The sequence below is a fragment of the Panulirus ornatus genome, chromosome 69 (genome assembly GCF_036320965.1).
Source record: "Panulirus ornatus isolate Po-2019 chromosome 69, ASM3632096v1, whole genome shotgun sequence".
NCBI lineage: Eukaryota > Metazoa > Arthropoda > Malacostraca > Decapoda > Palinuridae > Panulirus > Panulirus ornatus.
In genome coordinates, this window is record NC_092292.1 from 20,536,987 (window position 1) to 20,564,790 (window position 27,804).

A 27,804-nucleotide genomic window follows, 5' to 3' on the forward strand; every position below is an offset into this window, starting at 1 on the left:
CCCACATCTCTTTCCCACCTCCTCCCTCCTTTCTTCGCTCCCTTCCGCCGAAAAAGAGGGAGGGAATCGATACAGGAAATACACGGCATTTATCTCCCAGCTGGTGCCGGATTCCCTCCTTCTTTGACATTGTTCTTTCGTGCATTGATTTCCTATAGGCTGCCTGCGCCTGCTTCTTCTAGTTAGAGAGAGAGAAGAGAGAAGAGAGAGAGAGAGAGAGAGAGAGAGAGAGAGAGAGAGAGAGAGAGAGAGAGAGAGAGAACAATACCTGGCCAAAATATAATGAGAGGTCCCAGGGCAGGTCATAGTAATTCCTGCTATATTCATACCATCTTTTAATGCTTGAATTTGACAAGTATCGGGGTAATAGCCTTCATGATAATGTAATTACATCAACATTAAAAGTTATTAGATGTGTTTGTTGTGGTTGCTTGGCCTGGGGTTGATCTGTGGCCAGAAGTTGAGGTTACCTCTCTGGGGAGGATGGGTGGTCTGGAGTTACCTCAAAAGCCTGAGGCTGGAGGTACCTCTTAGTGAAGGGCTGGAGGTACCTCGTGGGCAGATCTTACAGGTACGTGGGTTTTTGTCCATGACACAGGTTTTTGTCTCACATTTTCTTTTAACTCCTGACGTGAGTTTCTTCTGACGTGGGTGGGGTTTGGCCTGACGTGGAGCTTTGACTCAAACGCAAGTTTCTGGTCCCTGAAGAAGGTTTTTGACCATGACGTCAGTTTTTGCCCTGACGTGGTCTTTTGCTATTCCAAAGAAACAGGAATATGTAAATGATTCCAGACAGAAAAATTATGCTTATCAAAATTTTTACCGAGATCAGGAATTTCTTGAATAACGGATTAGGAATTTTTGGAATGCAATTCCACGTTGGTCACGTTTGAGCGAATACCCAGAGACGCAGGTCAGGATGATAGGACGTGCCTGAATTTATGTTGGAAATATAATGATAATGATGATAACATAACATGATAATATTAACGATAGTAATAATGATGAAATGATGAGGATGATAAAGAATTAGTAGTGATTATGATAATGATAATAATGATGGTGATTATGATAATGATAATAATGATAGTGATTATGATAATGATGATAATGATAGTGATTATGATAATGATGATAATGATAGTGATTATGATAATGATGATAATGATAATGATGATTCCTGCTGACGCCCATCATAATGATGACGATGCTGATGATTGTGTATTGCGCACGATAACCATAATGACACATGACGTCACTTACAGACTCAGTGTAATGTTGACAACATCAGTGACGCACAACACATTGCCCGAAAAAAAAACTTTTGCCTTCCACACTCTGGGCGGCCGAGGACATCTTAATCATGGAGGAGATAAAGTCAGAATTCCGCACATTTTGCAATAAAACGAAATGTTCCCGTGGTAAAGCCTGAGATCGACGAGAGAACCTCAGATATGGGATAAATCTGGCGTTATTGCCAATACCAGGAAACTTAAATGTTTACACTTGGTAATACTATCAGACGTGAGACGTTGATTTCTTGAAAATGATTGTTGGCGTCAAACATTCGTGTCTTGTTTTAATATTGTGTGTGTGTGTGTGTGTGTGTGTGTGTGTGTTAAAATGTGCCACGTAGCTATGTGTAAGAGTCGTATATGTGTCTAACATTCTCTTCACGCTGCACTCAGTGAGCCTCTCCCTCCTTCCCTCTTTTTCATTCTACTGCTCTGCCACCACCTCCTCCCCTTCCGCCGTACGAGCCCCCATCTCTCAAGCCCAATCCCCCATCCTTCTCTCCCCCTTCCTTCCTTCCTATACCTTCAACCCTAATGTCCCTCTCATCTACCTCATCTACCTCACCCATCACCACTCGTACACAAACTCTTCCCTCTCTCACCTATTCCTGACACTAAAAGAACCGTCACTATTACCAAAATAGACCACCACTACCGCCACCACCACTACCTACCACAACCACTACTACCATCACCACTACCTGCCACTACCACCACGTCCCCCCACCCCCTGAGCCTCCTACTGATGGCATCTCGTTCCATTCCATCATGGTCACTGAATGGCATCTGTTGCACGTGATTCTCGTTTTAATCGCTGCCGCTAGCGACTGGCTTCCTATTATGATGCTTTATTGCCGTACACACACACACACACACACACACACACACACACACACACACAGGCCAGATGGAGTCAGCGTAAGGGTACGACTTTCCTCTCCGACACAACGTACAGCATGATCAGTGCTACGGTCTGAGGATCACAGATGATGATGTAGACTTGTCATCGTAGGATCATATATGCCAGACAGAACTTGTCCCCTGCTGCAATGTGGCGATCAAAACAACAGGAGAAGATAATGGAATCATTAGACTGTCAGACTGTGAGAGAGAGAGAGAGAGAGAGAGAGAGAGAGAGAGAGAGAGAGAGAGAGAGAGAGGGAGAGAGAGAGAGAGAGAATTTTCTTCTGATTACGGAAAAGAATAAGTGGCATAAAATGATGATAGTGAAAATCATTTTGGAAAACAATTAATGAAATTTTTTGTACATCTGATGAGGAAACGAAATTTAATAATTAAAAGTATTTTAGCATTTTATAAAAGAATTTTGTAGATCTTTTGATGAAATGATATATGTGATTTGATAAATCTTTTTTTTATGAATGTGTGTGTGTGTGTGTGTGTGTGTGTGTGTGTTGGTTTCTGTAAACAGCAACGTTTTTCAACAATATCTTGGACGAGAAACCTTGTAATATTTTGTGGACTCCCGATCTTCTGAGAACATCCTTTCCATCTCTTTCTTGACCAAGAGCTTCGTAGGTTTATGACTGACTTTGTGGCAACCAACAACTCTGTTGAAGGTGAAAGAGCTTCAATTTTCTTTTCTTTTCTCATCATAGAAATTTGTGGTACCCTCGGGCTTCGGGGAAACCTGGTTGAGAAACATTGGAATGTAGGATACAAGACACGAAGATCAACGCATAACTGCAGATGGAAACCAACAGGACGATATCTCTTGTTCCAGTGCTTGACCACAGACGACAAACGACAGAGTTAAACTCAAACTATTCATTAACTTTCCTCCACAGACCAAAGGGAACTCCGGGTCCCTCTACCCTCAGTAGGTGTTAGAAATCTTGAAGTCTTACTCTCTCCTTATGACCAAGTTCCAGTACCTACATGTCTTAATGATACTTAGTTCTACCTGAAGACTTCTGATCATTCCCTTTACGAACCTTTAAGTTGACTTGGAACGTATCTGCAAGTTAATGAATTCCTTACCTTCAAGTTAATGGAGAACGTACCACTAAGTTAACGAAGTATGGAGCTGTGAGTTAAAGAAGTACACACCTGTTAGTTAACCAAAATAGCCGTAAGATGATTTAGTTCTGACCTGTATGTTAACGAGGCATGGGCCTGTATGTTAACGAAGCATGAACCTGTATGTTAACGAGGCATGGACCTGTAAATCAATAAAATATGTACCTGAAGATAACGGAGTACACACCTGTAAGTCAGTATCTGTCTGTCTGACGGTAAAGAATATTTTTTCTGATATCAATTCCAAGTTTTCAAAGGAGGAAATGAATGGAAGTGCATCGTAATTAATTGGACTGTTGAATTTCACTTTAGAAATAAAAAGACGAGAATTTCATGCTTGGCTGGCTTTTGATTTCCCCATGAATATGAATTAGGAAAATGTTTATTGCCTGCTGAGCAATTTCCGCTACAGACGAGGTAGAACATGTGACTCGGAAGCCTTTTGTCTGAAGACAATTATATCGACGTTTAACATCAATAGAACAGTAACTAATCACACCGCAAAATCATTATCAAAACATATCATGAATTATATTTCATGAATTATGTTTCATGAATCATATTTCATGAATTATATTTCAGGAATTATATTTGAGGAATTATATTTCATGAATTATATTTTATGAATTATATTTTCCAGGGAATAAAAAGTCATTTTAGGTTCGTAACGTTTAGCGTCAAGCTATATCAAGCGAGTTGGTTCTCCATCACTCCTGACGCCCACTGTTGACTGACATGATTTTCATCTCTGAGAAGACATTATTTTTTTTTCCTCATTTCATTATCATAGAATCAATTATGTAATATCAAATTTTCATACAGGAGACGGTCAGATACGATACGATTCATTTTGATTATAGAGCAGCTCTCAGGGTGGCAAGGGAATATATTGTATTCCTATACTGGAAGCAACACCAAGAATATTGCTCGTATATGCTTTTGTTTACGCTCAGCGTTCCCTGCTGTAGGATACCTGAGAATCACTAGTGAATATGAATTATGAAGACGCATCAGTTATGCTGTACAGGTAGTGGTAGACTGTACCTCAGTCCTCCGTGGGATATTTATGCTGTCAACTTCTGTCTTAGATTTCTGCTGAATTTCTGCTTCGCGTCAAAAATTGTTGGGTTCATAAGTATGATGTGATGAGGAAAGCAAGAAGTGAACGTCCGGCACACAACCTTCCTCAGCTGAGTCAGGAACTGTAATCAGCCTTCCAGTAAATATTCTTCGTCACAAAACATCATCTTATTGCCATATGTGGCACCAGCACGTTTGGTGATCCTTATTTTCAACACATGGAAACCTTTGCACAAACTCTCCAAAATCTAAACTAACTTTCTCTCTGTCAGTTTCCCTTTAGAGTATTACTCCCGATATTTCTAAGACTATTGTAAGTCCCTTTACGTCTCGAGTTAATTCAACGTCGGTTGAGTCATGCATGTCACTCAGGCTCCACATGGGAACACCTGGCAGCTACCGCGTCCGCCAAGTCCCTCGCGGATGCAACGCTTGACAAGCAGACCATCAGACACTCGGCCAAAACACTTCTATTCAGACTAATCTTCGTAAACCACAAGGAAGAAAAAATTTGTTCTGAGAGAATACCACAATATAAAGTGCAAGGACGCGAATTAAGCGTCAGACTTTCAGCACGACGGTACCACGCTTGAACATGACGGTACCACCCTTGAACATGACGGTACCACCCTTGAACATGACGGTACCACCCTTGAACATGACGATACCACCCTTGAACATGACGGTACCACCCTTGAACATGACGGTACCACCCTCGAGCACGACGGTACAATCTTTGGGTATCATGGCTTGGTCCTTTCCCTGACCATTAAGGGTCAAGATGAAAGGCTAGATCATCATACCCAAGGGTCGTGTCGTTACTGTGGCATCAGGTCGTTGGGAGGAATATTTTTGTCGCTCATTAAACTTGTAAAGACATTTGTTTACTGAGTGGCTGGGTGAGTCGACTTGTTGCTTGCTGAATGGTCGGGTAAATGAAGAATTTCCCTGTTATTCGTCTGATTCGATATTTGCCCAGTTAGTAGCGAAATAAGATATCACATCATCGATAATTACTTGCTGAGTGATCAAGTGAAACATATGTACGCTGAGTGACTTGGTGAAACCTTTATTCTCTGTGTTCCCTGGTGTCTGGAGGACCATTTTAACCCAAGATTAAAACTCGGTAATGAACCAAATAGACCAGATACGACTTTGCTCGCTGAGTGACCTAGCAAGACCGTTGCTTTCCTAGTGGTCTGGTGAGATCATTGCTCAATGAGTGGCCTAGTGAGACCATTGCTTGCTGAGTGGCCGTGGTGTTATATATCTGACGCCAATGAACATTCTTCCCGTCGCCTTACTTCCCCACTGTGAACGGTTATTGCCTTTGGCCAAGTATGACTGATTCCGGTTACGTTTCAATGGCTTCAGATACGTTTCATTGGCTTCTGCTTCGTTATCCTGGCTTCAGAGAATTCCTGGTTTCATCAGGATTTTATTGGTCTCTAACAGTACCTTACTAACTTTATTACGGTTTCAGTTGTTTCAGATAAGTGTCAATTATCTTTTTGTAGGTTGAATTAGTTCTAAGTACGTTTGATTGGCTTTACTTACACTTCCTAAACTTTAAGTTTTCAATTGATTAGTAACAAGTTTTCGGTATGTTTCATTGGTATTAGTTAAATTTGATTGTATTAATGATGTTTCACTAGTAGTAGTTACTGTTCGTTTCTGTAGTTAAAAGTTACATCTGACAGTTGCCATCTACAGTTCTGCAGTTATGACTACGTTCCACTAGCGTGAGATCTCAGTTTATATATCTATTGTAATGACAAATCTATCTCCTTAAAAAAAAAAAATGTAAAATGCCTAGTTTGGGGAAACTTTTGTTGGATCTAACAACTTTTAATTGGTCCCTTTTGGATCCAGTTACTTTTAATTGGTTCAAGTTTAATTGGTTCCAGTTAAGTTTAATTGATTTTAATAAAGTTCATTTGGTGTTGGGTTCGGGTTACTGGTTTAGGGTCACTTTGATCGGGCTATTATCGAGACTTATTCTTCAAGCATTATCGTGGCAATATATCATTAGTTTTAGTTATACTGGAAATGATCGACCCATACAAGATTTTTCCTTGAAAATATTTTGCAAGGTCTGCAGCGTATACTCATCCATTTTACATTCGAGCCAAATTTCCCAAGGCTCTGTTAAGTCAATACAGCGTCAAAACACCGCCATCTATATATGTATACGCACGTATACACACACACACACACACACACACACACACACACACACACACAAACAAACAAAGTGGTTAGCATTACAGACCATAATTAACTCGCGGGCCCGCCCGAGCTCGATTCCTGGGCGCAGCAGTCGGCTCACAATCAACCTTGTTGTTCATCCTGCCCTCAGGACTGATAGATTAAAATGTTCCTGGCTGACTGTTAAGAGTAAAGACATGATACATCCAACCTCCAACACTCTAGCTTCATCACTCTAGCATTCACTTTCCAAAAGTATAACTCCAACACTCTAAACACTCCTTCATTATCTCCAACATTCCCTCTCCAACATCTCCAACATTCCTTCTCCAACATCTCCAACACTCCAGCTTCATCACTCTAGCATTCAGTTGCCAAAATATAACTCCAACACTCTAAACACTCCTCCAACATCTCCCACATTCCCTCTCCAACATCTCCAACATTCCCTCTCTAACATCTCCAACACTCTGTCTAATATCACCTCCAACATTTTCCCTCCATCACTCCTTTATCATTCTTTGATTTCAAGATGTCTATAAGGAGACGTATTAAAAACATTAAAATCTAATCTTATTCATTCATCCTAAATTTGCCATTCAACATCATTATTAAATACCCTGATGTAAACACGTAGTAAATCCGCCTTTTAAAGGTGTTTAAAAAACATGCCACAAATCACTTACTTAGAGGCGTGTTTACAACTTTTTTCTTTTGATTTACAAAAAAGTAATGGCTATGATTTATTTTTCTTGTGTTTACTGTTTATGAGGCTCTATACCAGATAATTTGCTTTAAAGGAAATATGTATTATTGATATCAAAACTACAGATTAATTTTGTTATTAAGAAGAATTACGTGAACGTAGTATGGCAACATTTCGTCAATGGACACCAAAATAGACAGCCTGACGAGCTGCAGTAATAGAGGTGCAACGTTTCTCTTTTCATTAATTTTATAATAATTCAGCATTGCTTTATGTTAATCACTTTCTTACCAACATTATTTTTAAAATACAATGGTTTTAGAAAGAAAGCGATGGTCGAAAAGCAATTATGAATGATTACAAAATTAGTGAAAGGAAGAACATTGCACTTATATTACTGCAGCTCGTCAGGCTGCGTATTTTGGCGCCCATTTAACTAAGTGTTGCCATATTAAGTTCAAACAATTCTTGATAATAGCATGGGTAATTTTGGTGACATTGATACTCATTGCCTTTAAACCAAGCTATCACTTACAGAGCTTCTCTGAATACTACTGTAAGTACAGAAAGCATCATTATTCAAAGATTGGAGAAAAAGATGATATCGAATACTGTGTTACGGTGAATCAAGACAACTTTCAACTAAGATATATCTATATCTATCTATCTATCTATCTATATATATATATATATATATATATATATATATATATATATATATATATATATATATATATATAGGTTCATCATACCTAATAACGCACTATACTCTATGTCTCTGCATGAATCAAATTCTCATCTAAACATTATCTTCCCCTGTGGCATCACATGAATGGCAAATAACGCCCCCCTTCCAATATTTCGCCTTCCAAAATACTCCTCCCAATACTACTCATACAATTCTATCATCTCTTTAACACTCTACCTCCAGTACTTTCATATATCGCCACTCCTCTTACATTGTGATCTCTTCAACTTACCTTCCAATAGTATAAATTCCATCCACGCTCAACAACTTCTACAACATCTCCATCACCCTTCCAACTTTACCTCCAGCACTCCACCTCTAGAACTCCTTTTACATTCTCTATTGTTGAGAAAATATAATGTAAACAATAAAGGTTTAAACTTATTGACCTCAATTTTGCCATTCAACACTTTTATTAAAGCCATCATATAAACATGGTAGTATCAATCCACCTTTTAAACTCATTCATGGAAAATGTTCCAAACTCCACTATTTAAGGAAATAGTTTACATTTTATTTTCATCAAACTATGGTAAGTAATCTTTGTAACAATTTTGTTATCTTTATACTTTATCATTCTTTAACGTGCAATACTTTTGATAAAGAGAAAATATGCAGAAGGCAACAATAAGCGATAGCAAAATAGATGAAAAGAAAAATACTGCATCTCATTAGGCCACATCTTGAGGCGCCCATTCAGAACAAATGTTACCATATTGTGTTCACATAATTCCACTTTAACACTGTAAATGATTTCTTGGGACATGCCTTTTCCTATCAAAACATTTTCACGTACTGCCTTTCTCCAAAAGCATTGTTATTGCTGAAATCTTTATCATTATTATTGTTATTATATATATATATATATATATATATATATATATATATATATATATATATATATATATATATATTATAAACATGCTTGCCATTTCCCGCGTGAGCAAGGTAGCGTAAAGATCAGATGACAGAGCGATAGAGGTAAAAAATCCTCATTTGGTTCCTTGCTCTGTTCTTCCTTTTGGAAACTAACACTTGATGGGACGATTTCCAGCCATCCTCTCCCGCCCCTCTTAGGTCGCCTTCTACGAAACGCAGGGAGTATGTTGGCAGTATTTTTTCTCCCCTATCCATAGGGGATTAGTATATATATATATATATATATATATATATATATATATATATATATATATATATATATATATATATATTCGTCATTCGTAATACTGTACCATTTACCCAGACATTTTATCAGCGAATTTCAACTTTTTGAATTTCGTTCATGTTCATTGTTAAAATATCATAATGCAACGATCCTTTAAACTCGGCCATTCACATAGTTGTTGCAGTTTTATCCATCAAACTTCATCTGAAATGCATCATACAGCAAGTGAATTCTGTAGGCTTGTCACCATTCAACGTGATTGTTCCTTGTATATATATACATATATATATATATATATATATATATATATATATATATATATATATATATATATATATATATATATATATATATATTGCCTGCAAAATTCCTTCATATCAGCTGCAGAGTGAAAGTCCTTTCGACTTACTGTATCACATGTCGATCAGGAGGTGGTAGAGGGTCTCACCAGGAGCGGCTAACAAGACAGTTGTGGTAAAGTGATAACTCACTTGTCAGACCACATAAGCAGATGACGTCAGGATGCTGTTGTTCTGCCCTGATGAACATCCTTCGGTAGGTAACGCGAGGAGTTTGGTATTGATGTTTTATGTGGTCAGGGAGTGGTGGGTTTGCATGGTGGAGAGTGTGGTGGCGGTGTTGGGGAAGTATGATGGGGATGGGCATAATGAGGATAGAGTACACTGTGGTGTTGGTTGGTCAGTATGGCGGCAGTGGTGTGGAAGAGAGATGCTGTGGCAGATGTAGGACGCTGTGGTTCGAGCGTGGTGGTTATGAAGTGTGTTGGGTGCAGTGTAGGAAAGTTTTGTTGGTGTATGACCACTCTCTCCCTCCCTTTCCCCTCCTCTGTCTCCAGGACCACGCCCATTTTGACCCAGTGTTCCCTCCTGAACACTCTCATAACCCTGTGTTCTTTCCTGAACACCTCTGACACCTCGTGTTCCTGCTGACCCCTTGTACCTCTATAGATACACATGCTGACACGTTTTTCTCAGCACAAGACTGTAGCTGAGCCCCGACTTCAACACGCTTCAAGTTCACAGTTACTGAACATATGTCATATAAGGAATGTACGTTTTATGTATTTCGTTACATCTTTCCCTTTACGTCTACTACGTTACACCGCTTAGCTACGGTCTTCTACTACATCCATTAGCAGCGGCCCTACCTTACATCCGTCAGTTACTATCTTACGTTGCTCGTTTCCCATGACTCTGCGTTACGTCCGTTAACTAGTGCCCTACGTTACGTCCGTCAGCCACGGCTGTACGATATGTCTGCAAGCCTCGGCTCTACGATACATACGTCAACCAAGGCCCTGCGATAAGTCAGTTAAACACAACTTTCGTTGACCATTGCCCCACTTGGGGATGACTGATATAAATCCTCTTTGGTGTCTGAGCCATGAGAGAGGAAAACGTTCTGGCCTCCCAGCTGAATCACTTCAAGCAAAAAAAAAAAAAAAAAAGCTAACGAAGTCTACGAAGCTAACGAGGCTAACAAAGCTGTATTGACACAGCCGATATTGACACTAATATAGTTTACTGGAAATCAATACTGGTTAGGCTGAGCATTGTATACAGAGAGGATGGACATAGTATACAGGAAGGATGGTTCTTTTATACTTACGGGAGGGTCTGCGTGTACCTACAGGGGGGCCTGTGTATGCTACAGGATGGTCTGTGTACTCAGGATAGATGATAGTGACTGTATACAAACTGGACTGATCATTTTTTTTTGAAGAAGAAGATATGTTTATGGGAAGATATTTCCTGTTGAAACTGGAGCATGGCATGAGGCAAGGGAAGCATTGTGGACTAGGAGAGGACCTGCTTCAGGAGAGGACCTGCTTCAGGAGAGGACTTGCTCTAGAGGAGGACCTGAACGTGAGAGAACGTACAACTGGGAGTTGCCTGCACTGAAAACGACGTTCTTGAACAATAGATCGTCGCAAAAACTTTCGAATGGTTGAGTGGTTGTGTCCTACAATATATCGCAATGTTGTATTATAATGAGATGTTCTGCATATATATGTATATACATATATGCATGAGGTGTTTTCATTTTTAGCATGAATCCGGACGTGGAATGTTATTTGCAATAGCCCAGACTCCCATTGATGTATATCAAAGCCAGTTGACCTTCAGATAATGTATTAAATTGAATTTTTGGGCATATAAATAAACGAGAAGAGAAACGCAAATAATTATGATAACATTGTGATAGCATCAAACCTCCTTTTTAAAGCTCAGATCTTTATACTTATTGATAGGAAAATCGGTTTAAGCTTCTCTGAACACACACACACACACACACATATATATATATATATATATATATATATATATATATATATATATATATATATATATATATATATATATATATATATATATATTTATAGTTTGTCTGTTTTTACAAATATCCCGTCAACCACAATCACATGATATTTTTGACTTCACACGAATAATATTTCATAGCTCATCCTTCACGCATAATATGCCGTTGTCAGCCACATCAGCTGACACATAATCAGAAAAATAGAAAAAACAATGTAACTGTTCACAAGGCAGACGAGCAGTGGCCTCATCGTTATTCCTGAAACTAAATCCATAACACTCCATCACCTGTGATTCCCTGTTCCACCTCCTTGTTTACACCAACAACAATAAACAGATAAGTCAAATGATGTTTTTAAGTCAACACATGTGTACAGTAACAGGGAAATATTATGCAATGTCAGAATTCGAGCAAACATTCACACTGGTTTGTTCATATTTTGTCAATACTAGGTACAACACCATCCAAGCGAATTTTGCCGGATATTTCACTTATGTATATCAGTCGCCAACCGAATAAATCTTGTAGCGAACTGGCAACTGTTTCCATACATTCCAAAAAAAAGAAAATCTAGAAATGATTTTATTTTCAATCGTTGACACTAGACATGCACACCATAAGTGTACGTCCACGACGAAGACTCAAGATGTTTTCTTCCATGACAGGAAGAAAATCACCTACAAGAGCTTTGGTCAGTCAAGACCTTGGGTCGTCGTCCAGATATATTCAAAGATGTCAAACCAACGAAGAGAAGATGAACACTGTGAATGTTTCAGCAGTGTCATGAGAGTCGTTTTCAAAATTTGACAATGTATGATGACATTTTCAGACGTATACAATCAGTGCCTGAACGTTTACACACACACACACACATACACATATATATATATACCTATATTCGAACGTTTGTGCAACATGTCGATTGTTTGTTTGAAACAATTACATAGTTGAAATTGTTTATTGACATCGCTCAAAAAGGTTTGGTGTTATCATTCACGTCTGTTTTTCTGCTGGGACTGTTTTTGTTTAATGTTAGCCCAGCTGATGATGGTGTCCGGAAGTTTCTTGTCGTTATTTATGCTTTATTTGTTCTTGTCTCAACTGCTGGTATGATACACATATATCTGTCATATGACTATGTTGATGTTTCTGGGTGAGCGTAGGATGCTTGTGTTTAGGATTTCATTTTCTCTTCCAAAACATTTGTTGTAAATGTTTATGAATGTTTGCTGTCAATGTTTGCCTGATCACGGTGTGTGCGCGTCAGTCGTCGTGAATGAACGTTTTTGTCGTTGGTGAAACGTTTACTGAACGTATGTTGACACTGTCCTGGATGTGTGAAGACAAGTGAATATAATCTATTTCTTTATATTTTTGATAAATGAGAACTCATGCAGAAGTGAAGTTTGAATAGGTGTAGAGTGACCTAACGTAACCTAACATAAGTTTGGAAAGATTGTGCTGAGCAGTGATACATTTGCTTAAATCTGAAGTTTGCAGATGGTAGTGTCAGGAACAGACGAATGAGCTTGCCTCCTTCTACTAATCCTTCTTTTGGAAAGCAATACAAGATGAGAGGATTTCCAGCTCCTCGCTTCCGCCCCTTTCAGTCGCCCTCTACGACACGCAGGAGATACATGGGCATTTATTCTCTTCCCCCACACGAACACACACACACACACACACTCCCTCTCTTGTGTATATCTAATCAAAACAACATATTATGGTTCTCAACATACTTCCAGGAAACCATATATCATGGATCTACCTGACGTACATCCTCATAAGAATGTTCTTTCAAACATCCATGCGACATGGCACATTACTGAATATTCTTATGTACACCCAGAGGACACACTGTACCACATCTTATCTCTTCTCTCTTAAGGGTATCCAATAGGCAAGGTGTATCTTGGCTCTCTCTAGTATATGTCTAAGAGAAACGATGTGTCATGGTTCCACCTGGTGCACATACAGGAGAGAGAGTTTAGTAAGGTTGGCCCTTGTGTACATACGTGCATGAGACACATATATCATGGCTTTCTCTGTTGTACTTTTAAGGAACAGGATGCATCATGGTTTCACCTGACGGACATCCGTGAAGTACAACTTACAATAACCATCCCTCGTGCATACATAAGAAGCACAGTCCACCTTGGTTCTCCCTGATGTGTAGCTAAGAAACACGACATATTGTGGATCTCCATAAGGATTAATCTCAATAAAAAAAGTATTCTGGTTATCCCAAAGAATCAGTAAATTACATTTCTCTCCCACAACATAAAATCAACAATGATTCTATCCTGTGTGTATTCAGGAGTCATAATGTATATTTTTTCTCACCATAATTAACATCTCTAATGTTTTCGTTCATTTGTAACACCATTGCACTTTCTATTATGAATAAAATATGACAAATATTCCATTGCTTGTGATCTGTGTATCGTCTCCATACGCTATCATGCCCACTTTATACCAATGCAAGTAACACTTTTCTACATTCCAGCCCTGAGTTTCTGAAGCATGTGGAAGATCCAAACCTGGAGGAATGGGGTCGTAGCCTGCATGAGCTCTGGAAGAAGCTGGGTCGCAAGATCTCGTTGGAAGTGTCACAAGAACCAGAAAAGTTCTCCCAGATCTACGTGCCCAACCCAGTCATCATTCCAGGAGGAAGGTTCAGGTGGGGGAAAGGATGTGGGGAGATAAGAGATAAGGGTTGATAAGAGCAGGATGTGTTGGAGTAAAGGAAGAAAATGATTCAGTGAAAGACTGGCTGACGAAAGAGTAGATAAGTGTTGTTGGAGATGGAATGATGGAAACGATGAAGCTATATGATAAAGGAAAGAGTCAAATGTATGAGGGGATAACAGCATGGGAAGATGAAAAGATGATCCACATAATCTTTCATTTTTACTGAAGCCAGTTCTGCAGTCCACTTCCTTACACTCTTTCTCACATATCAATTTCTGAAGAAATGCTTCGCCTTTCTAAGCTCTCGCCCTCTCACAATCTCCTGACTGTAGCCCCGAGACATTCTCTGACCATTCATCCCCTTTACTCTTGAACCTTCTTTCACTCAGAGCCAGAACAACCAGGTGCCTTTCCTCAAACATACTACCTATCTCTACCTTCTTCTTGCCTTGGTTACATCCACACATATTCAAACACCTTATAAGATCTTAAAAACTTTATATCCCTCAAAGTGACTTTCAGTTCACATGTATCCTGTAAAGAGTTCATTCAACAGATTAAATTCGATGATGCGCACATACCCCTCTGGTAATCATCTGATACATCAATTCAACTCCTTTAAGATTGTTGAACATATTCATATCCCTCAACTCCCTGACACACACATACATTTATCCCTCAAGATTCTGAATCATACACATCAACGACTCATGGACTGTCTCATCACAACTGGTTGCTGATTACAATGTTCTCTGGCAAATCATTTCTCCTGTTATGGGTGTCTGCAGCAGAAATTATTCGCTGAGAGTTTTCTATGACAATCCTACCACAAATGACCTTCAAGTTTTACCCTCATAAAGGTTTAGGGAACATAGTCTCTTTTCAAAACTCGTGTATCACATTTGTGGAGCTATTATCTCATAATGAATGGTATTCTATGAAGAGGATGAGTTGTCCCTCTCTTCTAGATGGAGATTCCTGAAGTGTGTACAACATATTCTTGAAATTTTTAAGACGTGATATTTTACATCAGTTCTTCAGTTTCATTTTTCTTCCTTCGGTGGAAAACTATATAGTAACGATGAATATTTTCTCAGGGAATTCTACTACTGGGATTCTTACTGGACCATTGATGGACTGATGCTGTCAGGGATGACAAAGACAGTGAAAGGAATGCTGGATAATTTCCTGAAGATGGTTGACACGTACGGCATGGTTCCCAATGGTGGCCGAGTGTACTATACTCGTAGGAGTCAGCCACCCTACCTCATTCCCATGGTCAAGCTTTACATGGACCAGACGCATGATCTCGAATTCCTCAGGTGGGTGACGACGAGATAAGAATAAAGCAAAAGCTTATGTAAAAGTCTGCATAATTATAGAGTAACTTTGGAAAATTGTCATTGCGGAAAATTCTGTTGACAATAAGATAAACAAATCCTTTCAAAATATGCAAACAGGACGCGAAGCACAAAGCTTCTTGACTTGATGTTATGGTTTGTTACCTTTGTTTACATAATACAATCAATAATTCAAACTAACACGTATGTCTTACATCGCCTAACGTTAAGAAGTCTGGCTGTGGAACTTGTCGAATTCCTTTAGCATACAACAATACCCCGGGGGTTCTAGAATCAAGATCTCTGCCCACAATAAATGATCTTCATTTTGCATGTTTACAGGGGAAATATTGATCTACTAGAACGAGAGTTTCTGTTCTGGGAAAACAAACGCTCCATTGAAATTAAGGATCGCGAGGGCAAATCTCACACCGTAGCTCAGTATCGAGTCGATGTTGGGGAGCCCAGACCAGAGTCATACAGGTAGAGTTCATACCAGGTTGAGTTTGTGTTCAGTGCCACCTTAGCTGTATATGACTCCCTCTTCCAGAGTCTTTAGGCTAGGTTACCACTATATGTACGAAGGCCTCATTAACGTGTGAAATACTTCACATGTTTATATATAATGATCTATTTTTCCCATGTAGAACAACTTAGGTTGTATGCTGCATACTTGTGTGTGTCCTAGATTATTACGTCTCATTAGAAAATGAGTTGTGGGTGCTACTGAAGTGGCTTTTTCAGAGAGGACTACCATCTTGCTCAGCAACTGGTTTCAGAGGAGGAGAAGGAGGATATTTATGTGCAGCTGAAGTCTGGTGCAGAATCTGGTTGGGACTACTCGACTCGTTGGATTGTCAAGAACAACACAAATAAAGGTGTGTTTCTGGCTGCAGTCTTTACATTGTGATAACTCAAAACTTCCTGGGTGTCAGCTTGACTTCATATTACTTTATTAACAAGGTAATCATTTCAGCTTACTGCATATGCTGGAAATGGCATTGTGGGAAAAGTTTACTTCAGAAAATTGTTTTCATGTTTTGCATGTTTTGAAAATATGGATTTACTAACGATGATATACTTCACAAACCTCAAAATATTAACAGTGATAAGGTTATAATTGGAAATTAAGTTGGAAATTTTGATAAATTAAGAAAATAATTTGCTCTGACAAGGGCAGATAAGGGTTTAACATACAAATTATTGTACAGTACAGTAATAATCATTTGTTCAATGGTTAAGAGTCTCTGCATGCAATGCACCAACAAGATTCATGTATTTTGTGAGTATGGCTTTCACATTTGCTGTGTCTGTAGCATCCACTCCTCAGCCACTCCTTTTCATGTTAATTTATTCAATTACTACAAGACGTAAGAAGTTTAAAGTTACTCCACTTATTGATATGCCATCTTCATTAATCAGATCAGTATGAATTATGGAGAACTGAGAGAGTCGATGTAAAAGTTTGGTATTTAACACATCTTAATTTTTCTGTAAATACTCTAACTTCCTCTATAACGATATGTGTAATGACTGAATGCATTGTTCTGGGGTATGGCAGGCAGATGGGAAGACTTTGACTACACAGCAAAAGATATGTAATCAATAAGAAATGTGTAATATATTCATGACAGAGATTCAGACAGTACAAATATATAATATTTGAAGCACTAGTTGTCAATGTTTACCCTCCTACCTGCCAGTTAGAGTAGCCTATGCCTTACTGACTCTTCTGAACCATCTTTTGGATTGTTACTGCTCGTGTTGACCTATGGCATGCCTGCACTCATTACAGTTGGTGTGTTTATACTAGCACTTTCCCTTTTGTGTCGGTGGTTGATGCAAGCCAAATCCTCTCTACTGATAATATTAATATTGATCGTGTGGGCTTGTGAGGAGGAATTATCCCCAGACAGGATTCCAAGGAACTCGGGTAAAGTATTGATATGTTCATCCTTTCTAACTTGTTATTATCCAAATAGAAAATATACGTCCATGTATCTGTGGAATTATGAACATAAAATATCACTCAAAGTAAGTGAAGCTTTTTATCTTATTATATTACAGGATTCCTCATGACCCTATATATGATTATATTACACTGATACAACTTTGGATTTTCTTCTTTCCATTTTGGATTCAATACCAACAAAAAAGAATATAAATGAAGTGTTCCCATTTGCCGATTTACAAAGAAATAGCGAGATAAGGAAACTCGTCATATTTCTCTACTGATGAAATAAGTATTAAGAAAACGACTTTAACCACACAGCAACGTCTTGTGAGTTCAATATTTCTCAGTCGTAGATTTTCAGAAGAATTCATTTACTAGAGAGAAGTAGGCTATGATCGAGTCAATACAAAATAAGTATCAGCAAAACTATATTTCATTTGAACTTATCTCCCATTTGAGGGAGTAATTTCCTGTCTTTCAAGAGGATAAAAAGATTTTTTTTGAACATGCTGGTGTCTCCTTACACTCTACTGCAACTTTAAAAAATTCTTTGGTTTCCAATATTCCTCCTAACCCAGACTTCACTTTCAGGTACAATGAAGGATTTGAAAGTGACGTCTATTGTACCTGTGGATCTCAACAGCCTTCTGTGCATGAACGCACGCACACTTAGCCAGTTCTACAGTCGGCTGGGTAACTACACGAAGAAAAAGCATTATGAAGATGTGGCTGACCAGAAGAATGATACCATGGCCAAAATATTTTGGGATAAAACTGATGGAACTTGGTATGACTATGACCTGAAGGCAGAGGGAAAGAGAAGGTAAACATACAATATGTAGACATTAAGATCGATGTCAAAACTAGAGAATGCATAAGTTGCTTTATTCAAGGTTCCATACTGAAGCAATGAGTTAGAATATAGATCAAACCAATGTGTTTGTAGTATCGAGCAATGTTCTCAAAATTCTGATACCAAAGTGAAGCTGTAAAGATAAACATTTCCAATATTCGGTTCTTGCATGAGTCTTTATCATCACATTCTCAGTCTCACTTCATGTCAGACTTTCAACACTAAGTGAAGGACAGTGATACTCATGATACCGATCAACATTTCTTGCTCAGGTACTTCTACTTGTCCAACATTCATCCCATATGGAGTGGCTGTTATGGCCAGGAGGACTCCCGTGCCCACACTGTCGAGAAGGTGATCAACTACTTGAAAAAGAAGAGCATCATCAACTATGATGGGTGAGCAGCGAAGTTGATTCTGTAACTTGACAAGCTACGAAGATCTTACAGGCCACTTACTCAAGGCCTATCCCCTGATCTAAAGCCTTAGTCATTATCTTACCCTTAACTCACACCTTTATTCATATATATTGGACAGTGTTCGTATAGGATGGAAATCTAAATCGAAAACTTGTTTCTAGTGAAGTTACTGTTTTTCCCTTTCTGTTGCTTAATGTAAATATCTGAAGTGTGAATACTATGATGATATACTTCTGCCATCGATTTAAGTAGCATGATACAATGGCAGTGATAAGATGGGCCATTTTTGTTGTCTTGTTAGTTAGGATTATCAGACGTATATGATTATATGAATATTACTTTTCCTTCTCCAGTGGCGTGCCCACGTCTCTGGAGAACAGTGGACAGCAGTGGGACTTCCCCAACGCCTGGGCTCCTTTGCAACATATAACCATCATGGGACTTTATGAAGCACGTTCCATTCATCATGAGGCTGATAGTTTATCTTTTAGTTTGGCCGAGAAATGGATAAGGACCAACTGGCTTGGTTACCAGCAGTCCAAGCCCCATGCCATGTTTGAGAAAGTAAGTATACTTTTTGAAAAATCTTTGTGAAGAATCTTTGGTTATTCTGCTGCCACACATGGACAAGGATTTCGTTAAGGGGCATTAGTATCATCTCTTTACTCTTCAGTCATTTATTTGGATCAGCTTCTCATGGAAGAAAACATAGACTAGTGTTGTACCTGCACAAAGGAAATACTCGTTCAGTACTTCACTGTCATGTTACATTTGTGTGGCAACAGAAACTGAATCAAACTCACATTATCATAAATCATTCCCTATATAAAGGGCACATCCTAGAAGTCACACCTCATAAGTCTCTATGAGGAGACATCCGAGGTGGGGTGTCGTATCATAAGAAGCATTCTACATGGGACCTCCACTAGGGGTTGAAGACAACTATTCATATTTCAGTCTTCTCCAGGCTATCATAATGGCATCTATTGATCATTTGCCCCATGGATATTGATATGGTTTATTGTTAGCATTGTTGGATTCTAAGGAAAAGCCGCTCGTGGTCATTAGTGACAATGAGGATCAAGGCTCTGATAGTTTAGAGTTTCTCGATGTTAAGTTTCTCCAGTCGGCATTGTTATTCAGACAAGATCAGTCCCATTAATCTCTTGAAGGAGAAAATCTTAACTATGAAAGATGTACTGGAAACATTAGGTGAGTGTAAACAGAGATGTATAAAATCTTTATATTAATCATCATAAATGCATTTTCTCTGGTAAAATCAGACATCAGTTCCAAGTATCAGAAATATTTTAGGGGGCCCTAAAATGCTAAGGATTGCATAGTAACTGTCTTCACAGTCACTTTCATCAAAGGATAACAAAAACCTCTTTCGTAAAACTTAAAAAATGATATCAAGTAGTTAAAGCAACAACAAGAGCAACATTATTGCTATCATAAAGTAGCAGATGTGTTGGTGCGACCGGCGACCATAGATAGCAACACTTACTCTCTGCAGCAACTCTTGCATCACGAGAATAATAATCATCAATAGTAAAGAATATGATGATCATCAACAGAGACACTGGTAACAGCACCAGAAGCAATGACAGCAATAACAGCAAAAGCAATACCACCTTAGCAGTTATAAAAGCAGCTAAAGTAGCAATATCAGCAGCTGTAAAATGTAGGATCAACTGTTACAACACTTCAGTTATTAATAACAAGACACCATAATTCATCCATGAATAATATCACCAATTTTTTTCTATTTTTTTAATCTTATCTTTCGACTAACTTCCGGCAGCTTGAGTGAGAGGTTTAGATGTATGTATAGATAGTTAGGTAAGTATTAGCGCCAAGAACAGACGAGGAAATAATCACGTTCACTCACATCCATTTTCTAGCTGTCATGTGTCATGCACCTAAACCATAGCCTCTTAGCCACAACCAGGCCCCAAAGATCTTTCCATGGTTTCCCCTGATCCCTCTGGTAAAGTTCAATGAAAACGTGTCTTTTCCTATACACTACATAGCTCCAATTCACACTTTTCCTTTCATGCCTTGCACCTTCCTGCATCTTCAACCTCAGTACCCAAACCCTTCTCCACTCTGTCCTTCCATCTTCAATTCTGTCTCCCCTTTCTCCTCATCCCCTCTGGTTTTGAATTGGGCATCTGAATAGGCCCTCTAACTCCCTATTTCCCACTAGCCATTTACCTTCTTAACCAGTGTTTTGTCAGCCACATAATCATCCGCTAACATAATTCCGTAGTCGGCAAGAGACTCTTGTATAAGTGATGACCATGACTAGGGCATCGAGTTGCTGCTATAGATAAAGTAAATACAAATATTTCAAGTTCTCAAATCTGATCTTAAGCCTGGCCTGATATGGTCGAGGGATGAGGATGTTTACTTATAGTCACTTCTTTAATACCAAATATCCAAATTACTAATCATCATTTTCCAGGGAGAACATGTGAGTACAGATACAGGCTGTCCAAAGTAATGGGTGATGAATCTATGCTACTGTTATGATATGGAAACTCAGCGTATCTCCGGCAAATAATGAGCAAATCTAGAAATTCGTGGATGAATGGAGAATGTTTATGTTTCTGTATAACTTAACATAGTTGTGTTATGTTATGACTTATCAAGAAGACAACTTTGATAGGGACATGACTTATCACCTGCTTATCAAACAGGTGGTTTACTGTTCACCCATGCACCCCTAGACATAATTGTGACAGGAATCATTACAACAGACATACAATGTGCAAAGTGTATTGGTTGTGTACCAGAGATGGTCTAACAGGCGATGGCAAGGATATTCTAAACTCTTGCATGTTTTGCCTCTCCCCAGTATAATGTAACCATAGTGGGCCTACCAGGAGGTGGTGGAGAGTATGATGTCCAACTTGGATTTGGCTGGAGCAATGGGGTTGCTCTTCGTCTCCTGGATGTCTTTGGCGATCGCCTCACCGCCACCACTGGAGGATCTGCAGCACCTAAGGCTGCCTCCTTAGGGGTAATGCTCCTTGTGAGCCTGCTGCCCTTGTGGATTCGACATCTTTCTGGTTCATCATAAAAGGAGTGATTCATTCGACTGCATCTGTCCCTCAGATGATGTTCTTCTAGTATTGATTAGGGCCACTTGGACCTCAGTGTAGAAGTGATGATGCTCAAGTGTGTGATGCAGTTAAGCAGAGGACAGTGGGTGTGGTTACCCTGCCTCAGTCAACGATGATTCTTGTGGGTGGGTATGCTAGAAGAACTTGTTTCGAGATGCGTAAAGGTAACGAAATTATATTTCATCTGAAATGAGCCGCCTTCTGTAGGTAATGATTATTTCAATTTCCATCCTCTCACTTACTACCTACAACTAGTCAAGATTTTATTTATCCACGAGTAGGCACATCAGCTCAAAATCAAAGATTGTAGTGGTGGACTCAACCCTCTTTACAGGTTATTTTGCTAACCAAGTGTTCCATTGTTTTGGATAAGACTTGGGGGAGAATGGAATTTAGATAACTTTAAGGATGATTATTCATAACTCTACTATGTAGGGAATCTGAGATCAGACAAAATGAAAATAATTCGATTCTCATGGTACTATGTATTTAACAGTGACAAAATAACGCTTGAAACTCAGTTTCTTTTGACGTGTTTATCATATTTTCATTCTATTTTCCTAACACTGAAGACAGCTTGATACCGAGCCAAGCGTTCTGTGATGTGTTGAGGAGAGTGGCCCAAAGTTTTGATCTCAGCTTCCACTGTTCATAAATGTGACTTATTTCCTCCATCTCCTAAACTCTCTTAAGGGATTATACACATAACCGTGGATTCATAATGTAAACTTATCTGCATTAAGTTAAAAAGAATATAATTCTTACAATATATGGTATTCCTGTAGAGGTGAGGGGATGATGGTGTTTAAAAAAAAAGTGGTTCTCAAAGTATTAAGGATGGGCTTTAATGTACATTTTAATTTTCTTTGTAAATTTGAAACTACTTTTAATATGTATGTGCTTGTGTACGCTGTAAATGATGCACGATACCTGTTCTTATCTCAAGTTAATCAGTGTCTTTCATTACGAGTTTCTCTACTTCGGGATATGAATCTGTGGCCTCTGAGAGACACCCGTCAATATTTTGGGAAAGTAAGCCTCTTTCCTCCTCATGTGGGATGTAAACACCTACTACATCCCATACAACTTTTGGACAGGTCACAGTCCTCGTCCACGGAATTCCTATCCCTCTACCTCTCCAGCTTTCCCCATTCCTTGGTCGCCAATGAACACAGAAGACTTTTAGGATTCTTTTGAACCAAGATAATGAACATATAAACCATTACAGCAGGTGACAGAAATTCATATTGCATCATATTTCAGTGTGGAATATGTGTGACAATCTGCCTTCTCTTGAAGATCAAACTCTCATCTCTGTTTCTTTAAATGGAAACATGGTAGTGAGAAAATGAAATACTTATTTGTATGGTAAAATGCATTGTCATCTTGCACATTGTCATTTGATCCAGTCGTATGAATACTACCTATGATGCTCTCTAACCCCCTCTTCATACCTCACTTCTCATTTCATTCAGTCGTGTATGATCTCTAAATGTGATGTTTTTAAGTTCATAATTTATAGAAGATTATATTATGGGACTATGTCAACACTCCAGCATGATTTTAAGCTGTACTATGTTAGAATTAAGGCAATCATTATCCTTCAGTTATATACGAGTCATATGTTAATTAAGGAGCACGACCTCACATTTACTCTGATATGAGAGGGAATGTAATACTGAAGTCCAGATCTCTTGCTGTTAAGAGCTAAATGTCCAGAGTAGTAGAGATGCTTCTTTTTCTCCACATATATGTTTTCTGAATGCCTTCTGGATGACAAATGAAAGTCTTTTTCTCGTCATCTGGATCTTGTTAAGGCGATTCACACTAGATGTCAGGATTCATCTAAACGGCACCACTCAAGCCAAGGAATCAGCTGAGAGTCTTTTAAGTCACAGGAAATCACTTACCCACTAGTAAGTGCCATGGTAGAACCTGAAAGTTCACTACACTTTGTTGATAATGACTCTTGAATGAGACTTTTCTCGATTTTTGTTTTGAATGAATTCAATTTTTTTTCAGTACTTAAGAAAGCCAGACATGATGAAAACAACTGTTGATCATATACTTGGCTGAATTATTCTCTTAATAAAAGGCCAAAATCAGTGAATATCTGTTGAAAAGATTTTGGAGAAGTTATGATGAGACATCACATATTCTGATGACTTTTTTAGCCTCGAAAGTCTTTTCCAGAGTTTTGCTGATGATATTCTGACTTCCAGTTGATGACTCTGAAAAGCGTACCATTCAAGTGCTTTCCTTGACTTTCCAGGTAGAATTTACTGAGAGCTACTTGAAATAACATTGTTTTTATTGTCTCTGAAACTTCTGATTTTTCTTTAATTTGCGCATTAATTCCCTAGAGTGTGTATATTATACAAGCATAGCATTTATTCAGAAACTTAGACAATTATTGATATATTATCCACTTCACCACCTATCTATCCATTTGATTATGAAGCCATACACACACAGATAAGTGCATTTGCATATGGACAAGCAGCATCATCCAAGCACATGCACATACAGATGATTCCTTAGTTACTTTGTGATAATTGGTACTTTAATAGGATATAACCTTCCATGTGAGGTTAGGACCAATCCTCTCACAACCTGGTGATTCACGACATGCCAAAGAGCTTTTCATTGGAAGGCGAAAAGAACCAAATGTAGTTTAAAAGATGTATAACATTCAAGTCAGATGTCCATAGATTTCAATACCCTCGGAATGGACCACAGAGTCCACAAATAAAAAACCGACATGCATTAGGCAATGTTTTGATTCATCCCGGGTCATCATCAAACACTGATTGTGATCCTAGTCAGACTAAATCGTTGTCATAGTCTCTGATAGACTCTAACATTTTATATTAGTGGGGTTTCATTACTGTATGATATATTTTGATGTTACTGCGCTTGATTCATTCACCTTGAGTGTTGTAAGCAAATGACAGGTTGGAGTATGATGTACTGTTTCCTTCTGTCTCTCAATCATGTCACAGACCAATTGTTTGATACCAGTGGAAGATGTATTCAGCATCTTATTTTGACGGAAGTTGAAAAGAGCAGCATTTATAGTTCGTCATATGCATACAACACTGAAGATGTTTGATAATTTGGATGACTGATAACCAAGCCAAGGTAGCGCCAGTGATGGCTATCCCGGACATTCCAGGAATGTGGCATAGGCTTTTCAAACTCCAGGATAGTAAAGCCTTTGGTCATTGAAGACGCAGAGCGTTTTGAAAGTTGATGATGGCTGTATGTTCAAGGGTTCAATGATCAATCATTGGCATACTGTATTTTCTTTTAGTGTTGCTAATGTTTTGATATTGGACTGCCTCTCAAATCTAACTCACTAAAACAAATTATGCTAAGTTAGACTTATCAGATTAAGTCTGGTTGACTGATTTTCTTCATTCATTGTGAGAGCTGAGACACTACACTCTCCAGTGCAGAAAGCCTCTCGCCACAGAAGATATCAGAAAAAATGTAGTGTTGTCTTATGGGATCTGGTTTGAAGTGCTTACACACGATCAGATCTTGACTATTTGCAATGAATTTAAGACTGGTTATTGGTGCTCTGATAAGTAAATGGTCGTGGAGGATAGTATAGTGCTCACAACACACTTGTTAAGGCACCAACCACCATTCTAGTATTACGTTTCATTTATGTAACAAACTCGTATCTACAGCTGAACATGTCCAAGAGCCGCACTAACGCTGAATATCAAGAAGGTGCAATTTATGATGAACTATATATATATATGTGTGTGTATGTGTGTGTGTGTGTGTGTGTGTGTATGTGTGTGTGTGTGTGTGTGTGTGTGTGTGTGTGTGTGTGTAGTCTTTCATTATTCTATGTGGTAACAATGAAAAATATGTAATGTAGCTTTATGGGTGACTGGAGTCCTCATGTGTTGGTATAGTACAGCTCTGGTTGGTATATGTAAGGTAGCTGTGTTAGGGACTTGCTGTTCTACACTAACAACCAAGCCATGGATTCTTCAGTCTGGCTTAGAAAGTTTATCTTTGTGTACTTCTGAAGTCATAGTCAGTATAATTCTTTTGAATAGTTCAAAAACTATTATTGTTATACCATTGAACATGAGGTTAAAATCGTGATATCTTGTGGGATTCCTATTTGAAAGGTAAAAGTGTGATAGTAAAATGACTTTTATGCAGCAGATATGCTCGAGTTGAGTTGTGCAGTGACCCAGTACAGGCTACAGACCGATCCTCTCAATAGCTCACATTTCATATGTCATGTCATGTTTACACATGCTATGTATAGATAATTCTTCAAGTTTGTACCAGGGAAGCGTCTGTATTCACCTAAATTATGAAAACAAAGTAGCGTTTCCTATAAATTTCTTGAGGGCCTTGGTCGGTGGTGCTGCCATGTGAGTACAAGGTTTGACTCGAGTTTGCCTTCTACATATAAGTGTATCTATGTCCTGTACATTATAACTTCTTAAAGATGTTGTGGTCGTGCGGTGTATGATGACGTCTGTGTGCTAGCAGCAGTGATACGCGACCTTCACTATTACAATACCATAAAATGATTTCGTTCTTCATTGGCTTTATATAATTCATATTACTGTAGATAGCTGTTGTAACGTGCGCAGCAAAAGCATTCTCCTTCCCTGAAAACAGATTATGGTAGTAATGATGAAGGTACTTGTTCACTGCTTATCTTTTAGTGAAGTTGACATATTATTTGATATATTGAGGTGTGTGTATATCTGATTTATGTTGACTGTTAGTATACCAGTATATCATATTATGTGTATGTCGGAAAGAGGAATATAGAATGAAATATTAAATTTTCTGGCTTCGTTTTTCAATTAACCCCTGACTAAAGTAGTACCATAAAACATATATTCAAATTATTCTATAAGGATGCATCAGATCAAAATGATTATATAGCTGTTTGGTTATAATGAATAAGATATCTATTTCCTACATTATCAATAACTCTGCTGCCATGCAAGTACATGCAAGTACACAATGCCCGTGGGAGCTGATATGGGCAAGAGGTGTTCTTGAAACCAAAACGATAGACTGACGAAGGTTAGGGATGACCAGTTACCCTGAGGGAGGCACAAACGGACGTCGGAAAGATAAGTGAACTTAAACACAATATCCTCAGTAAACTGTTAACAGAAAAACCATTCTCATTCCCTCTTTTCTTCTATCTAAGCACACGTTAACCCTGCTATTCTGGCAAACCTTGTCAATGGTGCTCTCTCTCTCTCTCTCTCTCTCTCTCTCTCTCTCTCTCTCTCTCTCTCTCTCTTCCTTCTGGTGAAGATTACCACTGTATGTAGTGAATCATGAATCATAAACGTAGACATTTCTAACACGCTTTAAGGTCTTTACTGGACATATGTATCCCATGCAAGGCCGTCTAGACCATCGTTCAGCTAATGGTACTCCTGACGTTCTTATATGCACCATAAACATACAACCAACGATGAGAACATGTTCAGACTGCACCTGAGTAATGCCAAACCTGCCGTAGTGGCGCTACTCACTGCGAGTGAAAGATAGCAACAATGTCTGTTGACACTTGACATCATCTGTGGAGGACAGCAGCAAAGCCACCCACCACCTGATATCACAAATGAAAGGCAATAACACAGTCAGTTACCACTTGATACCACAAGTGAAGGGCACAAAATGCCTCTTACCACTTGACACCACATGTGAATGGGAGCAAGGGAGATCCTCATGGCATAACATTATAAGAGAGGGAGTGGGAGGCGCCAGGAATAGGTCAATGGACGACAAACAGGCGATATGTACTAAAATGATTACATAACCTACGTCTTGCC

At 38.7% G+C, this 27,804-nt stretch overlaps 1 protein-coding gene across 1 annotated transcript in view; it reads left to right on the forward strand.

The window, feature by feature from the left end:
- Positions 1-26,800, forward strand: part of LOC139747650 (trehalase-like) — a 109,090-nt gene extending 82,290 nt beyond the window's left edge. The window contains exons 5-12 of the mRNA XM_071660215.1: positions 14,089-14,262; positions 15,371-15,595; positions 15,956-16,096; positions 16,358-16,491; positions 18,159-18,390; positions 18,693-18,818; positions 19,193-19,403; positions 21,700-26,800. Of these exons, the coding sequence (XP_071516316.1) occupies positions 14,089-14,262; positions 15,371-15,595; positions 15,956-16,096; positions 16,358-16,491; positions 18,159-18,390; positions 18,693-18,818; positions 19,193-19,403; positions 21,700-21,924 (1,468 nt within the window). The 3' untranslated portion in view covers positions 21,925-26,800. The remainder of the gene's footprint in view (positions 1-14,088; positions 14,263-15,370; positions 15,596-15,955; positions 16,097-16,357; positions 16,492-18,158; positions 18,391-18,692; positions 18,819-19,192; positions 19,404-21,699) is intronic.
- Positions 26,801-27,804: the final 1,004 nt, after the last annotated feature.